The 21,200-nt window shown below is 41.9% G+C and overlaps 1 protein-coding gene across 1 annotated transcript in view; it reads left to right on the forward strand.

Moving 5' to 3' along the window:
- MSH4 (mutS homolog 4) overlaps positions 1–21,200 on the forward strand; it is a 1,592,310-nt gene that overhangs the window by 89,027 nt on the left and 1,482,083 nt on the right. Inside the window, exon 3 of the mRNA XM_086925563.1 lies at positions 16,256–16,441. Coding sequence (XP_086781689.1) covers positions 16,256–16,441 — 186 coding nt within the window. The remainder of the gene's footprint in view (positions 1–16,255; positions 16,442–21,200) is intronic.

Here is a 21,200-nt window from a genome sequence, read left to right on the forward strand (position 1 = left end):
ATGCTAATTCCTAACTATTACGAGTGTGAAACCTATGGGGCCTTATTTACGAGCCCCTTGCGCCTCCCGAACGTCACTTCTTGTGACTTTCCAGAAGACTGAGTGATATTTATTAGGCAGGACTAAGACACTTTTTGTGGCGTAATCCTGCCTGATAAATATCAGTCTCTTTAACTCTGTTTCCTGCGTTAAAGGGGCGTGCAATGGGTGTTGCTTGGGCGTTCCCAGCAGCATCCATGGACTTGAGTAATTTATAGCACTCTCAGTGTCAGTCTTTCAAAAATTCCAAAGTATAGGACATGATAATCCAAATATTTCTCAAGAAAAGTCATAAACCGTGTCCGTGGGTCATATCTGCCCAAACGCCGATATTCCGAAGGATTGAAAATGACTTCTTGAGAAACATTTGGATTTGGATTATAATACTCACTCTCTACTACTCATTCTCTACTACTCTACTACTCTCTACTACTCTCTACTACTCTCTCTCTACTACTCTCTACTACTACTCTCTCTACTACTCTCTCCACTACTCACTCCCTACTACTCACTATTTACTATGCTCTACTACTCACTCTCTACTACTCTCTACTCTCTACTACTCACTCTCTACTACTCTCGCTCTACTACTCTCTCTCTACTACTCACTCTTTACTACTCACTCTCTACTACTCACTCTCTACTACTCACTCTCTACTACTCACTCTACTACTCACTCTACTACTCTCTACTACTCACTCTCTACCACTCCCTCTACTACTCTCTACTACTCACTCTCTACTACTCTCTACTATTCTCTCTCTACTATTCTCTCTGCTACTCACTCTCTACTACTCACTCTACTACTCTCTACTACCCACTCTCTACTATTCTCTACTACTCACTCTTTACTACTCTACTACTCACTCTCTACTGCTCTCTACTACTCACTCTACTACTTACACTCTACTACTTACACTCTACTACTCACTCTCTACTACTCACTCTACTATTCACTCTACTACTCTTTACGACTCACTCTCTGCTACTCTCTTTACTGCTCTCTACTACTCACTCTCTACTCTCTATTACTTACTCTCTACCTCTCTACTTCTCTCTCTACTAGTCTCTACCTCTACCTCTCTACCTCTCTACCTCTACCTCTACCTCTACACCTCTACCTCTCTACCTCTCTCTACACGCACACATATACACATATATATATATATATGCATGTATATGCATATATATATATATATATATATATGTATATATATATATATATATATGTATATATATATATATATATATTCACTGAAAAAACCATAGGTAATAGACCATATATAGTTAGGGATTAGCATTTAAAAAACCTTATTTTATTTGCACAAAACCATTGAAATTCCATATATAGTTAGTTGCACTAACTATATATCGCGGACCCGCAATCCACTGCTAATGATGTCACATATTACATCATTCATGACATGGTCAGTGACATCACTGATGACATCACTGATGACATCTCAAATGACATCACTGATGACATCACTGATGACATCTCAAATGACATCACTGATGACATCACTGACATCTCATTTGACATTACTGATTACATCACTGATGATATCATTTATGTGATAATACATCTTCAGACTCTAATATAACCTTTGATACACTCAGTGTAAACAGGCACTCACAGACTGTCACACATCCATGGAGTTACTCACACACCTATTCAGTCATGCAAAGAATCAATCACATCTCCATTTCCTTAACTATACAGTTATACACACCTTACTTATTCAAACATATACTAACACATAGTTACTCTCTTATACAATCCTTGATACAAGTTCACAATGATTCATACAGCCACTCTCACATTCACTGACTCTTATGTTCAGTTATTTATATATGTCAACTCTCACATGGAGTGTGCTTTACATATGTACTTACTTTGACATGTAGAACTGAGATATCCATTCACTCACCAATATACTCATGCACACAGTCAACTGTCCATACAGCTGTTTCTACATGCACTTTTGAACCCATACACCTAGGGAATCAACCGCTCACACATCTATGCACAGAGTTATACACCTCCCAGCCACCCACACACACACTCAGTCTCCCATACAAATACTTGGGCAACCATTCAATAACCCATATAGTTACTGATATAGCTACTGATTTAAACATGCAGCAGTTTACAGAAGAACATAAATATTGATTGCCAAATTAAGACACTTTAATCACTAACCCATGCACTCAGTGAGACACATTTAATCATTCTCTCATACAGTCAGTCATGCACCTACTAAATCCTTCATCCAGACACTTATACATCCACTCATTCTTCAATATGTAAGACATATTTTAACTTTACAGAAACATACAGTCACTGGGTGTTGTCATCAGTGATGTCATCAGTGATGTCATTTGAGATGTCATCAGTGATGTCATCAGTGATGTCACTGACCATGTCATGAATGATGTAATATGTGACATCATTAGCAGTGGATTGCGGGTCCGCGATATATAGTTAGTGCAACTAACTATATATGGAATTTCAATGGTTTTGTGCAAATAAAATAAGGTTTTTTAAATGCTAATCCCTAACTATATATGGTCTATAACCTATGGTTTTTTCAGTGAATTTTCAAGGTTTTGTAAATGCAAATTCCTAACTATATATGGTCTATAACCTATGGTTTTTTCTGTGAATTTCATTGGTTTTTTAAAAGCTAATATCTATAGCTGTAAAATATATTCTTTATTAAGTGACGTATCACGTAGCCCGTGAGACGCCTCATGATGCATCGCATAACCGTGACGTATCGTCTCTGCAGCGCAAACCAAACCCAAAACGTAAGCGCGCCAGAACACGCTTAAAGATATATATATATTTTTTAACCTTAATTAGACAAAATCCACACGTGCACATATCACAAACGTTCAAAAAACACAATATGTCGGACTCCCGTTACGCTGCCGGTTAGCTGCCCGGTTAACGTACCAGGAAGCACCTTTACCGCGAAAATCGCAAATTTTTTTTTTTCACCCCCCAGGGAACTTTAATAGCCCCCTCATCAATCCTAGGGGTTCAGGAGGGGTCTGCCTTACCCCTTTCATTCATTTACACCTTTTTTTTTTCCACCTCTTGTCTCTCGATCCCACAGAGAGACAAGATGGCGGCCGCTCCAGACTGTTTACAATGATAACAGCCAATCAGCTTCTCCTCAGACTCCCGTTACACTGCCGATTAGCTTCCCGGTAGCTGCCCAGTTAGCTGCCCAGTTCGCGTACCAAGACGCGTCTCTACGGCGAAAAAATCGGATTTTTTTGTTTGTTTTTTTTTGGCCCCACGTGGTTTTATAATATCCCCCTCATAAATCCTAGGGGGTCAGAAGGGGTCTACCTTGCCCTCTTTCCTTCATTTCCCCCTTTGTTTTGGCCTCCTCTTGTCTCTCGATCCTACCGAGAGACAAGATGGCGGCCGCTCCGGACTGTTTACAATATTGACAGCCAATCAGCTACTCCTCAGACTCCCGTTACACTGCCGGTTAGCTTCCCGGTTAGCTGCCCGGTTAGCTGCCCGGTTCGCGTACCAAGACGCGTCTCTACGGCGAAAAAATCGGATTTTTTTTTTTGGGTTACACTGCCGGTTAGCTTCCCGGTTAGCTGCCCGGTTAGCTGCCCGGTTCGCGAACCAAGACGCGTCTCTACGGCGAAAAAATCAGATTTTTTTTTTTTTTTTGGGTTACACTGACGGTTAGCTTCCCGGTTAGCTGCCCGGTTAGCTGCCCGGTTCGCGAACCAAGACGCGTCTCTACGGCGAAAAAATCGGATTTTTTTTTTTTTTGGGCCCGGCGTGGCTCTATAATATCCCCCTCATCAATCCCAGGGGGTCAGGAGGGGTCTACCTTGCCCCCTTTCCTTCATTTCCCCCTTTGTTTTGGCCTCCTCTTGTCTCTCGATCCTACCGAGAGACAAGATGGCGGCCGCACCGGACTGTTTAGAATGTTGACAGACACCGGAGAGCCAATCAGCTTCGCTTTGCAAAGTTCCGATACGCGAAAAGTTCGCTAACCGGATCGCTGCCCGGAGCGCTGTTACAGATATATATCTTGATTTAAACGTTAATTTCTCAAAATCCACTGAAGCACATATATTGAGACCTAGCAAAGGCACATCGGGCTAACAGTCCCTACAATTTTGCCAAGTTTCGTGAAAATCCATTCAGCCGTTCGGGCTAAAAGTGAGTCCAACCGCCCTATGGAAATTAACATGGGAAAAACGCGTTTTGGGACCCCCCTTTTTTCTCGGCCCCCCCTTGACGAACCCCCCCCAAATTTTCAGGAGCTGCTCAGAAACAAAATGTGCCATTTTCCTCAAAATTTCAGCCGATTCCGTCCACAAACGCCAAAGTTATTAGACATAGAATTTTCAAAAGTCCCATAGGAAAAAAATCCTAACTATATATACCTACTGGCTATCGCCAGTAGGTAATATATATATGTATGTGTATAAATATATATATATATATATATATATATATAATCGGTAAATCTATATAAAAATAAATGCATACATATACATATATGCATACATAAGCATGTTATTTACATGAAAGTTTGAAAAACACTAATAAAAGCAAAGCTAAAAGCCACCTCATTACAAACAGAATTGCTTTAACTTAAACGAGGGCGAGATCTATTGCATTTTCAATGCTTGTTTACTTTTGTTCCATCAAGAAGGCATTCAGATGTGTCACACATTTGCCATCAATTTTGAATGTTAGTACTGTAGTTGCTCATTAGATCACTGTAGTAAAGCTCCTGCTCACCAGGGAATTCTGCTGCTGGTATTCAAAGTGCATGTTTCAGTCTGCATGTCAGAATCTTTTTAATGAAATAGAAGAGGATTTGAGAAGTCAAAATGTGCCCTAATTTTTCTTTCTTCAGCACTAATCATAATTTCTATGGCAAAATGAACCCTCATTTTGTTTCTTTGCAAATTAAATGTTTTAAGTGTTACCACTTTATTCCAATCAAGATGACTTCAGTTGTGCCATACTTTTGTCATAAGTCAGACTGTTAGCCCTCTAGTTGTTCTTTAGAACACTCTGGGACATTCTGTCATTGGGCTACACTTGGGCTACATCTGGGGGATATTTGTGCTACATTTGGGCTCTTTTGTCTCTGGTGGCCATCTTGGGAGACTTATATGTTATGAAGTTTCCTAATTTCCTCATTTACTACAGTCTCCTCAGTAGGAAATACTTTCAGTTTTCTACTTTGATTCCATCAAGAAGGCATTCAGATGTGACACACATTTGCCATAAATTCAGAATGTTAGCACGCTAGTTGCTTATTAGATCACTGTAGTAAAGCTACTGCTCACCAGGGAAGTCTGCTGCTGGTATTGAAAGTGCATGTTTCAGTCTGCATGTTAGAATTTTTTAATGAAATAGTAGTAGTAGTCACTCAAAATGTGCCCTAATTTTTCTTTCTGCAGCACTAATCATACTTTCTATGGCAAAATATACCCCCTCATTTTATTCCTTTTTTAATTACATGTTTTAAGAGTTACCACTTTATTCCAATCAAAGATGGCTTCAGGTGTGCCATACCTTTGTAATAGGTAGGACTGTTAACGCTCTAGTTGTTCTTTAGAATACTCTGGGAAGCTGCAGTAGAACACAAAGGAATCAACTGACAGTCTCTGCACTTGTTGGATGTCCATGTTTTACTGAGAATGTCAGACTTCATTCTCACATGACTGAGAAAGATAATGTGAATTTACAGAAAATATGCTTTCAGTGTAGCTTATAGAGCCCCTTCCAAACCACTGTGGGAAAAGCATGAGATAATAGTTTTCTTTCAAACACGATTCATGATATCCCAGCAGAAGGCATTTTCACATGGTAAAATCACCTTAGAACACACCACAATTCCTAAAATGAGTAGGGTACCATCAGCAAATGATTTATAATGTAACGAAAGTCCTAAAACCTTATATTAACTGCAATGCTTTTTAATGCGGTGCGATCATGTATATTGGTCGCAGGATGGCTGCCAACACTTCTTGGATGAAATGCTGACAGCCAATCAGATCTCACGATGAGATGTGTGGTTAGGCTCCGCCCAGATATATACATTTTTTCACATTTAATTTTCTCAACAACTACTGGAGGAATTTACACCATTTAAACAAAAGGGCAATCTACGAATCAGACTCTACCATTTTGCCAAATTTCTTGTAATTCCTTTCAGCCGTTTGGGCTGTAGCAGTGTCTAATCGTTCTATGGAAAGTAACATGGGGAAAACACGTTTTGGGACAACCCTTTTTTCTCAGCTCCCACTTGACAAATCCCCCCCAAAACTTTCAGGGAAGGAGCGGAGCGGGCCATCTTCTTTGAGAAATTTGCGAAGATTCATCAAACGGTGCAAAAGTTATTCCCAATAAAATGTTGCGGATTTCCTATGGAAACTAGGTCCTAACTAGAACTACCTACGGGCGACCGCCAGTAGGTAGTCTATATCTCCGGCGAAGCAGGAGACAGACCACAGGATCTGGCAAAATGTTGTTATTTATTTTCAGGTAAAATCAGCAATGACGCGTTTCGGGCTCATGAGCCATGTTCACATGCGGATCACTTTAACCATATTGCATTTTAAATACAAGAAAGTGCACAACCCCAAGTCATCACACTGCTGGCCATGTGACCATAAACACTGAAAAAATACTGCCTTGTAGTCTCTTTTTATCTCAACATTGAAACGTTCTTCATATGCAATAAACAGTTTAAAATACATCAATGTATAAAAACACAAAAATTACATATATTAGAAAATACTTTTTAAGAAAGATTCTATTTTTTGTTTGAAAATAGCAGCTTAAATGCAAGGTGCTTCCAATTTCAAGTGTATGTCAGTCTGTATAAATACAGGCAATAAAATTCATAGTGAGGATAAATCCCGCAAAAAAAATGGAAGTAACAAACTTAATCTTGCATAGGTTATCACTAGCATAAAGTTCTCTTGCTGATAGAATAGACGGTATCCGATGGTAGGTATTATTATATTAAAGTGCAAATATTCAATCATAACCAAGCAACCTTTATGATTATTGTGCAAAACTGCAAAAATGTATAAATATTGTTAACAATAAAATTGACCATTGATGGATCCCATTGTTAAAATCATATAAATAACATTTTTCTACAAAACAGTTGTTTGTGCAATTTTTTTTTTAAGTGAATAAAAAAATGTAATAATTAGGTTTTTTCATATATACAAAGGGCCAGTAGGAGTAATTCATGGTATTCTTAATAACAGGGAACCTGTTTATTAAGACTAAAAGGTGGTCAAAAACCAAATTAACTATAGCCTCGATACAAGATAATGTTATATATAAATGTATAGGTAAGATGGCCAGTTAAGATGCCTGGAGCAGATAAGTAGGGGAACAATACATTCATAAAAAGTTGTACATATCTTCTGTATTCTTCAACCCGTTGGGCCATTTACTATCGAATTCCAAAATCATGGTGATCTCAGTTGCCTCAACTGATGTTCTTTGTTGCCTCCTCTACGGGATTTAGGAATGGACTCCACCACATAATATTTCAGGCAAGCTACGTCATTGTGAGTTCTTTTGAAATGACGCGCTACCGGGTAGGCTGGATCACTATGTAGGATTGCTCTGAGATGCAGTAGAATCCTGACGGGCACCTGTAGCTTTGTGCTACCAATGTAGTTTAGGCCACAGGTGCACGTCTGGACATAAACAGCAACATCAGTCTTGCAGTTGAAGCTACCAGAAATGGCTATATCTTGGAACTGAAAGGAGTCTGATAATGAGTTTTATTGGTTCCAAATTTACATGCTCTGCACGTAGAAAATTTTCGGAACCCTTGCGCTGGTTGAAGCCACATAGTGTTCTGTCTGACTTCTAGGCTGCTTTTCTCCAGAACAGATCCCATACTTTTTGCTCTTCTAAAAGTGATCATAGGGATATTGGGTAATTTAGACAGCAGAACCACATCAGTTAACACTATGGGCCAATTTATCTTTATAATAGTCCTGATTTTGCTTTCTTCATTACTGAATGCAGTAATTAACCTAGGACATTCTTTGATCTCATTGTTGTTTTTAGTGACTAAATTCATATCAGAAATTTCAGTGCCATTTAGATAGGAGAGAAATAAACTTTCTCTGGGCCGCAAGTTGGCTGTAGCTATAGCCTGTTTAAGAGTGACATCAGAATATCCACGCACCTTTAATCTTGCCATCAAATCTTTCAAACATATTTCAAAATCACTAGTTGAACTGCATATTCTCTTAAGTTTCAAAATCTCTCCATAAGGAATACTGGTTATGGTGTGTTTGGGATGTAGACTGGTGGCGTAGTGGCGTATAGCGTAGTGTTTCCAGCAGTCGGGTTTCTGAAAAGGGTGGTCTGTGTGTGTGTATATATATATATATATATATATATATATATATATATATATATATATATATATATATATATATATATATATATATATATATATATATATATATATATATATATATATATATATATATATATATATATACTGATGTAGTCAAGTAGAGTTCGGAGAAACTTCATCAGGTGATTTAAAATACAAATAAACACTTATATTCGTTGTCATAGGTGGAGTGTCTACCAAGCTTTTTGTTTTCACCTGTGCCTTTGATTTAGTACATGTGACATGCTAACCATTTTTACTTTGGGACCTGCAAGAGAGGCATCAGTGGAGGTGGTGGCAGGGACTGGGACCCTAATTGTTGACACTTTTGCAGCACCAGCTAGAGACTTGCAAAGTACCATTTCTCGGTCTTAAGCAGCTTTAGCTAACAATTCCTTAGGTGATAGGGAAACTTCTTCATATGAAACAAGTTTTCTATATGTGTGTTGTCCTGTTGCGTCCTGTTGCCCGCTGTTGCCAAACAGATACAATGAGGCCATAAATCCGCAAAACTTTTATGGCTTGGAAACTTGAGAGTTGAAGGTTTGAAACCTGTTACCTTCTTTTTGACATAACACACAGGTTTTGTAAATCAGGGTCATTTACCCACCATATTGTTGCTCAGCTTTCTCTAGTTTGTCTCAATTCTCCATTTGTCAGAGGGGGCCTGCATCATCTTCTTACTGCTCTCTAAGAAGGTGGCAAAGAATCTCACTGTGGGCTTTTCCTCCTCAGCTGGCTTTAGCGTCTTTATCATTCACTGTGCCTCCCACAGTTTCGTTTCCACCAAGTACTCATTTGGGCCCAGATGTAGGTAATAGGCAATTACCGAATGGTAAATACCGAATTTTACCGATTCGGAATTCAAGTTCAAGTTCAAGAAATACTTTATTCGGTTCAGTTTACAAAAACCATAAAAGTACACAAACATGTAAAAATGCTCCACAAATCACCAGGCAGCATGACAATGATAAAATACAGCATAAAAGGGAGTGAGTACCCATTAAGATATGCAGCACATGGTGGAATTTTTTTTAAAAACAACAATATGTACGACAATCCATAATTAAAAAAGTCAACATAAGAAATTGTGAATTTAAAAAACTTGATTCAAGTTACAATGGTCGATATTTATGATGAATCGTCTAGGACCAATTGATCTTTTTGCTGAGTCTCACCGCTATGGTTAAAAATTTAGCCACATTATAGATTTCCCATATTTCTGCTAATAGTTGAAGATACAGTAAAGCTGGCTTGACTTGCCTAAATCCTTTCCCTTTTAAAAGGGGTATAATGAACTTTTTCCTGATGCCTTTAAAGTAATCACAGAAAAACAAAAAGTGGACAGTATCCATGATCGAACAACCGTCACATTTGCACAGATCTAGATCCGAACCCCTGGTCCAGCCAGGGCGGCCATAAATTAATAAGTGAATTTTGTTCAATCGGAACTTAGTTAAAAGATACCTATGGTTTGAGTTGTTAACGACCTTTAGGTAAAGTTCCAGATCATAGCCAGAGGAAACAATCAATTGATGGGTCCTTACAGAGGGCTTTAACAGCTCCCTGCTTTTTCTGTCCATTCCTCTGTTCAACAAAAAGGTATTTTTAACCCATTTCAAATCGCCTTTCACCAGACTAGATGGTTTGTTGAACAATTCAGGCCGACCCAACTTTACACACATTTATTGTACATATTTCAACCAAGGGATCTTATCCCAGTGATCTAGCAATAGGCAGTCCTTTAAAATTTCATGATTCACTTCAAGCTCTGGATTAAGCCAGACTGATATCCATTTTAAAAGGGGGGCCATGGCGATTCGATCCTCCAAATAGTCCACGCCGCATTCCTGATGAACTATGAAGCTGGCCGTGGATCTTGGGAGGGAAAGAATCGTTTTTAGGAAGTTATCTTCCGTTACCTGGAGCGATTTAACTGGCCTAAAGCCCCACAGGTCTGCGCCATACATAGCGATGGCAATACATTTAGCAGCATATACTTTTAAAGACTGCCTCAATGGGCTTCACCCCTAATTTACGTGAGAAGCCCAGCACCGCAGAAATAGAGCGTGCCAGAACTTTTTTTTTCTCCAGCATTTGAGGGTGCCACGTAGAACATTCATCAAAAACAACCCCCAAGTAGGGAAATCTGGGGACTCTTGTCAACTTATGTCCATTACAGTACAATGTCATCACATTTTTTTTGGCCTTCGCTTTATGGCCCACCACCATGACGTGGGATTTACCGAAGTTAATACTTAAGTCAAGATTTATCATAAAAACATAAAACGAGTTCAACAGGCTTTGAAGACCCACTGCAGTTCTAGCTAGGAGAGCGGCGTCATCGCATAGAGTAAAGCGGGCAATAGATATTTCCCTGCCCTCGGGATGTCTTTACACGCTGCACCCAAAACTCCACCCAAATCATTTTATATATAGTGTAAAGAGCAGGGGAGCAAGGATGCATCCCTGCCTTACACCATTGATAATGCTAATTTTTCCCGTGCAGTTCCCCTTTCTATCATAACCTACCGTTGCTGTAAGGTCCCTATGGAGGTCTGCTAAGAAGTACACAATATTTGGGTCTATTCCAATGCTAAGGAGCTGGCCCCACAACTTGGATCTGTTTATTCGGTCAAATGCCGAGGACAGATCCATAAAGGCAATGTACAAAGATCCTTGCTTCGCTAGTGTGTACTTCCCAATGAGCAATTGTAGATTTAGGCTTTGGTCGATGGTACTGCGCCCCTTTCTAAAACCGTACTGTAGAGGAGAAAGAGTATTAGTCTCCTCTAGCCATTCGGTCAGTTTACATAGGACCACTCTCCCTAGAACCTTGACTGCAGAATCGATAAGGGATATAGGTCGGTAATTGCCAGGGTCACCCCTGTCCCCTTTTTTGTAGATAGGGACAATCACCGACTGGGTCCATGACTCTGGAATTCCTGTTTTAGAAACTCTGTTAAAAACATTTGCTAAAACCTTGGACCAAAATAAGATATCAACTTTAAAAAGGTCAGAGGGAACGCCATCCGGTCCTGGAGCTTTATTACTAGTCATCATGCCAATGGCCACGGCCACCTCTTCCTCATTCACAATCAAGGTATAAGGCAGTTGGGAAAAAGCGGTCGTACCCTCTGCCCCCAAAGTCTCTTGTTCATAAACAGACCTAAAGTGCGAGTGCCATTTATCTTCTTGGATTCCGCAATCCAATTCATTGTTACTAGGATCAGAAAAATAGGGTTGATTGAACACGGCCCAGAACTTGGCTCTGCTTTTCAATACATCAGTTGAGGTCAAATCGGCCCAGGCATCCTCTCTAATCTCACGCCGCCTTCTTTCGATGGCTGTCTTGTATTCTTTCCTGAGAGTAGCCACGAGCATTCTATCTACTGGTTTGGATTTGAGTGCTACTTTAAGTTTATGATTAGCCGCTGAGCAGTTCTTATCAAACCAGCCTTCCTTCCCTTGTATTTTACCTTTACCCTGACACGTCAAGTTGGAGAGAATGTCGAGGCAAACCTTTTTATACGCCTCCACTAATTCACTGTCCCCCGCCTGGTCATCCATACAGAGCTTTAAATCCTCCCTGCTACTATAGCAGAGATTACAGAAAAACTCCTCTGGAATTATCTTGCACCACTTGATTCTGCGTGCTTGGTCAGTCAGCCGCATATCACGTTTGTCTACCAAATTCGAGCTACTTTCCTTGGTAACAATTACATTCTTAACTTTTAATACAACTGGATTGTGGTCGCTAAAATGGGACCGCACAACTGAATAGCTAGTAATTTGGCCTCCACGACTACTGCTTAAAAAAATATAATCAATCACAGAACCGCTGCCATGACCTGTAAATGTGGGAATGTCCTCATCACACCTATATGGCAGTATTAACCCATTTTCGGCCAACAAGGATTCCAAATAGATACCCTGTTCTGAGTGTTCAAAGTGAATGTTTTCCTCATCCGGAAGACCAAATAGCACATTAGAGGGTCATTTATCCTGACAACCATGGACATTAAAATCCCCCATTAATATGATGGTACATTCATACTCTTTGGACCCTTTAAAGTCAGTCAAGAAAGAATTTAACATCATCAAGTTGCTGACTGGCCTGTCCCTATCGAAGGAATTATAAAAGTTTATTACCAGAACATTGATAACCCCTGTGGGCAATAAGAACCGCAAGACAATAAGGACAATCGGTAACTATTTCCGTATATATACCCGGGATTTTAGCGGAAATCAAAATAACCAGGCCCCCTCTGGCCCGCCCCCGCGTTGAGCTGACAGCTGGTAGGAAAAAAGTAGTTAAACCATCCACTGTCAGTATGTTTTGGGTGTCCCAGGTCTCCTGTATGGCTATTATGTCCATGGTGCCTATGAAGCCCCTCCAGATAGGATCATCCACTTTACTCTTGAGACCCGCAATGTTCCATGTTGCCAGAGTTATCTCCCGCCTACCCAGAGCCTCATCCGTTTTTTCACACAGTGGGACCCACCTTCAGCACCCTGATCAATAGTTAGAGTTAGGTCAGTATTTAACACCTGCACGGCCAAAATACTATTTTCATTTTGCAAAGGGGTAGGAGGAATATTTTGCCTCTGTCTGAGTGTTGAGCCCTGTTTTTGTCCCCATCCATAATTGGCAGACACTCATAGCGATTGGCAGTTGGAATGTTAAAGTGATTTTCGTACCCATTCGCAGTCTGATGGTGATAATATGGGGGACTATTCTGAGGCCCTGCGGCGAACCCTCCTTGAAAAGGTCTACCTCTTCTTCTCCTGACCAAATTCCATTCCTCATCACTGCCCTCATCCCACCCATAAGGTTGCACCTCCCATGGGGGGTTAAACCTCTGTCTGGCTTTTTGTTCGTGTGGGCCCCTTAACCAGCTCCATCTTTTGTCCACTTGATTCCCAGGTAAGTAGAAATAAGAGAGAGGCCTAGCAGTAACAGTGCTTGCTTGATAACGAGAGGTTCCTCTACATATATGTTCTACCACCTGTGTGTTCTCGAAAGTGACCACAATGCAATCCCCTTGTAAGTTTTTTCTGTTCCCGCCCACCCATGGGGTTCTCTCCACCATTAAAATGCTACTTGGGATGTTCGGCGGTAGGGGATGGTTTTTAGATAGCCAGTGGCACACTTTATTTTTCAGTGCCTGGTAGGATTCTACTTCAGATGGTGAGATTTCCGTGACCCCAGTCAGAATCACTACATAGGGACAGGCATCAGGGGGAAGATGGATGTTTCTTCAGGCCACTGCCTTATCTCTTGGGGCCGAGTCCAGATTTGGAGTCAAAGGTGTGAGATCTTTAAATTTGACTTGGGGAGTTATCTTGGGCTTGATTGGATTCTCTGTTTGTTTAGGGTCAGGGGTCTTTGTTTTAGCACCTCCCGGATTTGAGGTATTACTAGGGTTCTTAGAAACATTATTTTTGGCCACAGTGACACTTTTATCAGCCAAGGATGGCTTGTTTACTGTATTCGCCACATGGGGTGCCTTAATGTTCAAGTTAAAACTTGGGGCACTTATATCCTTGTGAATATTTTTTAATACAGTTTCTAAACAACGTAGCCTAACCTCTATAGGTTCAAGAAGGGTTTCTAACATTTCAAAGATATTATTATTTGCCATGCTTAACCCACTTCCATCCGGGCTACATTTGGCTAAATTATTAACTTCACCACTTAATTCCAGAATTTCCTCCAGACTATTGTCTATAATAGTGTCATCTGGAAGGCTTAATGGAAGGCCAACATTTGCCGGGTGCACCCCCCCAGTGTCATTTGCACAGGCTGCCGAGTTGTTATTCACAGTTACCGGATCTAAGATGGTTTTGTCCCGGTTGTGGGTAGTTTGAGCTTTCTTCCCTTTGTAGGTGGTGGGTTTATTGGCCTTTTGTTTAGGAATTGCCCCCTCTTTCAAACCCCTTTGATTTGTGACACTAACCAAGGGTGGATTATCTAGCTCATTGCCGTCTGAGCCACTCTCTATCAGCAAATTAAGATTAGGGGTGGCCTCCAAATCCTGTTGGGAACTTAGAACATCATAATCCCCAGCATTATGTACCATGACAAGAGTGTTGGGGCGGGACTCGGTGTTGGGCGTGCATGCCTGAGCAATAAGGCCTAAGGAGGATCTCTTAGCCATAGCTAAATCTTGGGACACCCTTCTGTCCATTAATACAATCCCCTCATCAATTAAAGCATGGGTGCGAACAATAAAGTCGTCCAGGGTGCCGGTCAACTTTTTCGCTCCTGCAACAGCCATGCTTCTGGTCTCGCAACAATTCATAACAGACCTTGCTACTACTCACCAATAACAGTTTGAAATATCAACACTATATTAACAGGCCCTAATAATTAGACAATAGCAGAGACAGTCAAGATACAACCCTGTTAATTAGAGTGAGATGTATATAGGGTCTACAGGCTTAGTTTTTGTGTCCAATAGTCAATGGGCTGATGTTGATCGAGCAGGGGGTGTGGCCCAGGCCAGGCTCCTCAGGCCTCTGAGGGCCACAGAGGGCCCGCCCTTTGCCCGGGCTTAGCCTCGCACTTGGTCCCACTCGCGTCCCGCAACGCGGAGGGAGCGTTGCTGTTTTATGCGCCTCCGGGCGCCTACTTCCGCGTCACAATGCGCGCCCCCGCAAAGGCTCCTGGGGGTTGGAGTCCCCGGCTCTGCGGCCGCGTTGATGGTGAGAGGCAACGGCGGGGGGGACTCTGCTCCTGCTCCTGCTACCGTGGCTTGCTGCCAGACTCGGGCTCCACTTGGCAAAGGTAGCGTTCTCCTCTAAATGTATTACCGAGTTGGTAATGGGCTGCCAAGGCGCTCCGGGAGCGCTGCTGTTTTATGCGCCTCCGGGCGCCTACTTCCGCGTCACAATGCGCGCCCCCGCAAAGGCTCCTGGGGGTTGGAGCCCCCCCGCTCTGCGGCGCGTTGATGGTGAGAGGCGGCGGCGGTATTCACTATTCGGTAATTGCTATGTAGGTAAATAATTCGGTAAAAATACAGAATCTGTAAGATTGGGTAATTACCGATTCTGTAATTACAGAATCGGTATTTGCCATTGATTCCTATGGGCCTTGAAGTAGTATTCCATGGTAAATAACGATTCGGTAAGAGCCTGTGACACTGATTACAGTGCCACCTACATATGGATTTACAGAATCGGTATATTTACCGATTCGGTATTTTACAGATTCTGTAAATTTACCGAATCGTAAATATACCGATTCTGTAAAAAAAAAATGCACCCCTACATGCCAATTCCCAAATACCGGTCGGTAACGGCCGAAATGGGCCGTTACTGACCGGTAATTGGCGACCTACATCTGGGCGCTGGCCTTTTCCTAATATACCCTTCCTCTTGTGGTTTTTGGGCAGTATCATTTCTTAGTTACATTGCTTTCTGTTGTTTTGCCTGGAATTCTCTGGAATTGGGGCCTGGTTCAGGATTGGTGCGCATGATAAGAGGAAGGGAGTTCCAGTGAAATATGCCACGTGATCCCAGTTCCTTACAATTTCGTAGTTTACTCGTCTCCCTCACCTTACAATTTGGGGATATTTAACACATATATGCATTTATATAAAATTCATAGTGGAGCACCGAGCACACGTGTAGTGTTAATCATTAATGTTATTGAAGTGACTGTTAATTGGAATATTGGATTAAATTGCCATTTTATTTCTTGTGCATTGCATTTTTGAATAGCTAAATGTTTATATTTTAACAACTGTTTTATATATTTTCATATTTATTAGATTCGTACTTTGGTGACAAAAGTTCTTTTGCGGAAAATCCTAGTGCTCTAAATGTGACTTCTGGCACAAGCTCTGTTTCAGTAAGGTGTCCTAATAGTACAAGACTTGGTAAAACGCCTATTTCAACTGGTAATCACCTTGGAAGGTCTGGTGGCCCTATTCGCACTCCAGCGACAGGGTATTCAGGTATGATGTTTTTCTCTTTAAAATAGCCATTCCACAAAACCTCGCACTTCTTTAGGAATACATCTGCACATTTCTAGCTTTTGGTCCGTTTAAAGACCTAATGCATGATGAATTTGCTAACAATTTAAATTGCAGTCACATCACAACAGCACTGTAAATTAGCACCTCACTTAAGTGCACCATCATTTGCAGACGGTGAGGTTCCCCTTCACTGCTGACCAACAAGTCACAGGTTTTCTTTGCACTTGCTTCCACCTTAGTATAGATCAAGTTGGTGATGAAATTTGGAAGGAGGCCATTCTAGAATAAAAGATTCTTCTCTCTCTTAAGCACTAGGGAGAGCTCAATAAAACTAAAAAAGTTTCGTTCTTGGGCACCATCCTTGGTGTGTACTGTAGTTCACGATCTTAAAGCAACAAATAAGAAACCACTGCAATAAACCGCATTACAATTGTGGGTAAAGACCATGACTCACAAAAGACAAACCCTTGATTTTGTATTGCGGCGCCTTAATTCCCTCAACAACGTTAATATTTTGCATATTACACTCTGGTTTGTGCTTTGGAATTTTTCAGTTGCCTTTAGTTTACAACAAGGTGCTTCTCCAAACAAGGATACAAATGGTTACACTTATGCAAAAAGGTAAAATAACGAGTATACCTTGTTTCCCTATTTAAAATAATATTAACGTAAAATCTTTGAGGCAGTATACAGTATTTTGCTCATGCCAGTTTTGCTGTGCTATCGTCGTAATACGGAACTATATATATGTTTTAAAATCTTTTTTATGACTATTTTATTCTCAACAAACAAAAAATAAAATAGAAAAAATATACCAGTCATTACATTCGTAGGAGAATCATCGTATACAATCTGCTCAAGAGTAGTACAGTTGTTTTTCACTTGAAGGAGATCGAGATATGAAAATACTTTCCCAAAACAATGTTATTTTCCCTCCCACCTTGTGGGAGATGTCTCTCTTTATCCACTATTGTGTGTGTATGGCTAGGAGTCACATATTTTACTACTCCTTTACTTGGGTGGGCGTCTGCTGTCAGTTTCCACTTCAACCATTTCTAGGCCATAATGCCTTGATGCCCATATCTTGGTGAACCTTTTGGGGCAGCCTCTGGCTCCTAATGTTGTCTTTTCTGTGCCCATATAGAGGTCCATACTGGTTGGGGCTATCTGATGTTCCCCAGTATTTAGCGATATCTCGTATCAACCCCAGGTTATATCTTAATAGCTTGTATTTGGGGAGATCAACGTCTGTGGGGATTTCAAGTAGTAGATATTTAGGTTCCCTAGTGACCTGCACATCTAGTATATCATTTAGCTCTTTTATTATCTGAGCCCAGTATCTTTGGATGTTATGTCAGTGCCATAGTGTACATATTCATGTACCTCAATGGAGACAGTTGGGCAACTCCGCTCTTCTCATTGCATGCAGGCTGGCCCTATCATAGTAGGTCTTATACACAATAATGGAGCCTGCTCACGGAGTGAACTTCATCCGACGATCTGTACCCCACATCGGAATTTTCCTAGGGACAGCGGTTACAATCTATACCGTCTGTATTTACCAGATCTGGGTCACCTCTTTAAAAATTGTTTACTGGAATTTTTTTTATTCGTAGTGGTGTTGTTTCCTAAATATGTATTGTCCCAACTCTCCCTCCCCAAAGATGAGGCTTCTTAAAAGAAGAGAGAGAAGGAGAAAATAAAAATAAAAAATGTTTGAAATGGAAGGAGGTGCCTCACGGAAGTAACACCATGGGGGTAAGTAGGAAGGTACTCGCCTACTACCTCAGGTTCTCATCATCAGCAGCCTCCAACCTAAATGAAAGAGTGTGTAGTGCAAACCCATACACAACAAAATGAAATGTAAAAGGTGAATACTGGTGCTCAGGTGTAAGAAATTACTAATATAACCCCACTATTAAAACCGGGCTAGGCCACACTGGCTTCACTAATTTATTCAGTGCTGATTATCTGCCCTCTTAAAAAGCCGACATGTTTCATTGCCCAGGAATCAACTCAAAGCAATTTCATCAGGGCGTGGGTTATTGTACCACCCTGCACCACTCCAATTCTCGTTTTATAAATCCAGAGCAAAGCCCTATGCGGGCATATCTGTACCCGTATTGTAGTGAGTGCACGCTAGGTCACTGTTACAGCCTGGGGGGCTGAGTTACCATGAGGTGCCGGCAGTATCACGACTGACGGTGGCAGTCCATGTGATTTTTGGTGAAACAGTGACCTAGCGTGCCCGCGTACTCTAGTCTCATGTTCACCCACCTAGCCTCTTTCTCCTGCCTATCCAGGCCAGTAACTTCCCTGCCCTGTCTCCCGACTCAGAGTCGATGATGATTGTCTTGTATTTTGGCCTGTACCTCTCTTTCTGTCAACGCTCAGAGTTCCCTACGGGTGAGCACTATTTGGCACAGCCGGGCCTTGTCTATCTCCAGGTCTACTTCCCCCTCTAGATGTATCCGCTTTCTCTCTAGCGTCTCCACTAGGTGGAGTTCCTCACGCCTGTTCCTCGCTATGGCATCTTGTATTTTGCCTCAAACTACTGTGTATAGACCTCACATAGGGTCTTTGCAGAGGGAACTTTACACTACTTTTCTTTAAAGTAGAGCTCATTTTCTGCCTTAATTGCTTCCTTAAGAATTTTAGCCAACAATTCCCTAGCACTGAATCTGGTTTAAGCCTCTTAAGATATTTCACTACTAGCTCTCCCTTAATTTTATTTCCCAATTCATTGACATTCAGTGTCAATGCAGTGCATCTTTCCTCGCCTATCTTGCATGGGAATATTCCTCTATCCCCTGTTGGAGGGGGGGGGTACCTTTCCGTTTCTCAGTTCCTATTTCTCTATGTATATCTCTGAGTTCCCCACTACGGCCTGGAAAAGGAAAAAGAAGAAAAAGGAAAACACAACCTGTAACAATTAAACTATCCCTACTTCCTAATCTCCAGAACCTGACCCCCCACCCCACTTCCCTTACCCATCTTCTCAACTGTCAACATGACAACTTGGCACAGGTATAGTTTGAGAGGTCTTTTTCCCCAACCCACCCCAACCCTAAACTACTTAGTTATTGCAGGAAAGCACAAAGAGGATACTACTGTACACAGTTTGTTTTGCCCAGAAGTGCTAGGCGTATTAGTCTGTGTGGGGCTTATCAGCCAGTTGATGCATCTCTTCTTGTGGCTACGCCCCTATTTCAGCCTTCACCGCTGGCTTCATGTGACCGCTGCTGAAGCGTCTCTAGGTGTTCGGGTGATCGCTAACCGCATGTGCGAGGTAGTCCTTGTCTGATATTTCGTTGTGGGGGCTGCCTTGATGTCCGGAGCCCCTTCTGCTGGCTTTTGATTGAGTCGAATCTCTGTCTGAGTCAGAAATTTGCACCTTCTCCTGCATGCGTTGGGTCCCTTTATGGTGTGTCCCTTCACGGGTTCTGAGCATTCCAGTCAGTCGTCGTCTCCTTTTTCCTCTTTGATTTGAAGGATCCAGCTTATTCGGAGTATCTTTACGTACTAGTGTAATGCTTTTTGTCTTCAGTTCCTCAACCCAGGTCCACACTTCCTCTGGGTCTGTAAAAAGTAAGACTTGCCCTGAAAGATGACCTTTAATTTGGCAGGAAAGAGTAGCCTATATTGGAGTTGCATGGCTCATACCTTCACCTTTACCGAGTCAAATGTTCGTCGCATCTTCTGAACATCATGTGCATTTGGTTACTCCCATCTGTTCAGACTCTCTCAGGATCAGGTCTCTGTCTTGGAAATTTAGAAATCGAGCGATCAGTGGTCTAGGGGGGCCCCATTCTGTGGGCACGCTCGATTATGGAACTGTGAGAATCTCGCCGCCAGGACAGAGTCTTTAAGCCAGGTCAGCCGGAAGGTCTACGTGTCTCGGCCATCCGCTCCCTCTGGAACTCCTGTAAAGTGCAGGTTGCTTCTTCTAGCCCTGTTTTCTGCATCATCCACCCTCCACGTCATCTCCTTCATGGCTGCCGTTATGTTAGAGACATCCGATTTTAGTCTGTGCGACGTGTCTTCTACTTCCAATGTACGTGTGTCAGTCTGGGTCACCCTGTCGGAGACATTGCGCATATCTTGACGCAATAGGGTCACCTCCAAACGTATTTCCGCCATTTCTCTTCAATGGCCTCTCTAGAGGCCTAGATCGCTTTAGGAGGTCTGCGTTGTCTTGTGGTCCCTGGGGTTCCTCCTCTCTCAGACGTTGGCGCAGGACTTTTGTGTATTATCCATTTTACCTTGTTTGGAAGCTTTGAGTTCCTTATCTCGTGCCATTTTGCGATCTGTCTGGTGGGTGGGCTTTTGCAGATATCTTTTGTAGCCCCTCTCTCTGCTCCGTCCTGGCTCTTAACTGTAGTTGACAAGGCTTCCGTCAATCAATGCCTACGATTGGATTACTGTTTTCTGCATTCGTCTGGTTATTGTCCTTCATTCATCCCCCGTTTCTACTGCAGCACTGGACTGCCCTGGGCAGCACTGGGAGAGGACACAGAAGTGTGGTCCCTAGTGCACATGATTCGCCAAGGGGCCACTATGTCGAGGAGTTTCTCTGTTGGTTTCCCAGATGGTTTACCTTCTGTCAATCAATTGCATTATAAGTCCGGTCAGTGGGGGAATCAAAATTCTCTAGGGTCTCCTTTTTTCAGCTCTCACAGCATTCACCTCTCCCTAAATATCCAAAATGGAGACCAGAGTTGGCCGCTCTCCTCATCTG

This window comes from Lissotriton vulgaris, chromosome 1_1 (genome assembly GCF_964263255.1).
Source record: "Lissotriton vulgaris chromosome 1_1, aLisVul1.2, whole genome shotgun sequence".
Lineage (NCBI taxonomy): Eukaryota > Metazoa > Chordata > Amphibia > Caudata > Salamandridae > Lissotriton > Lissotriton vulgaris.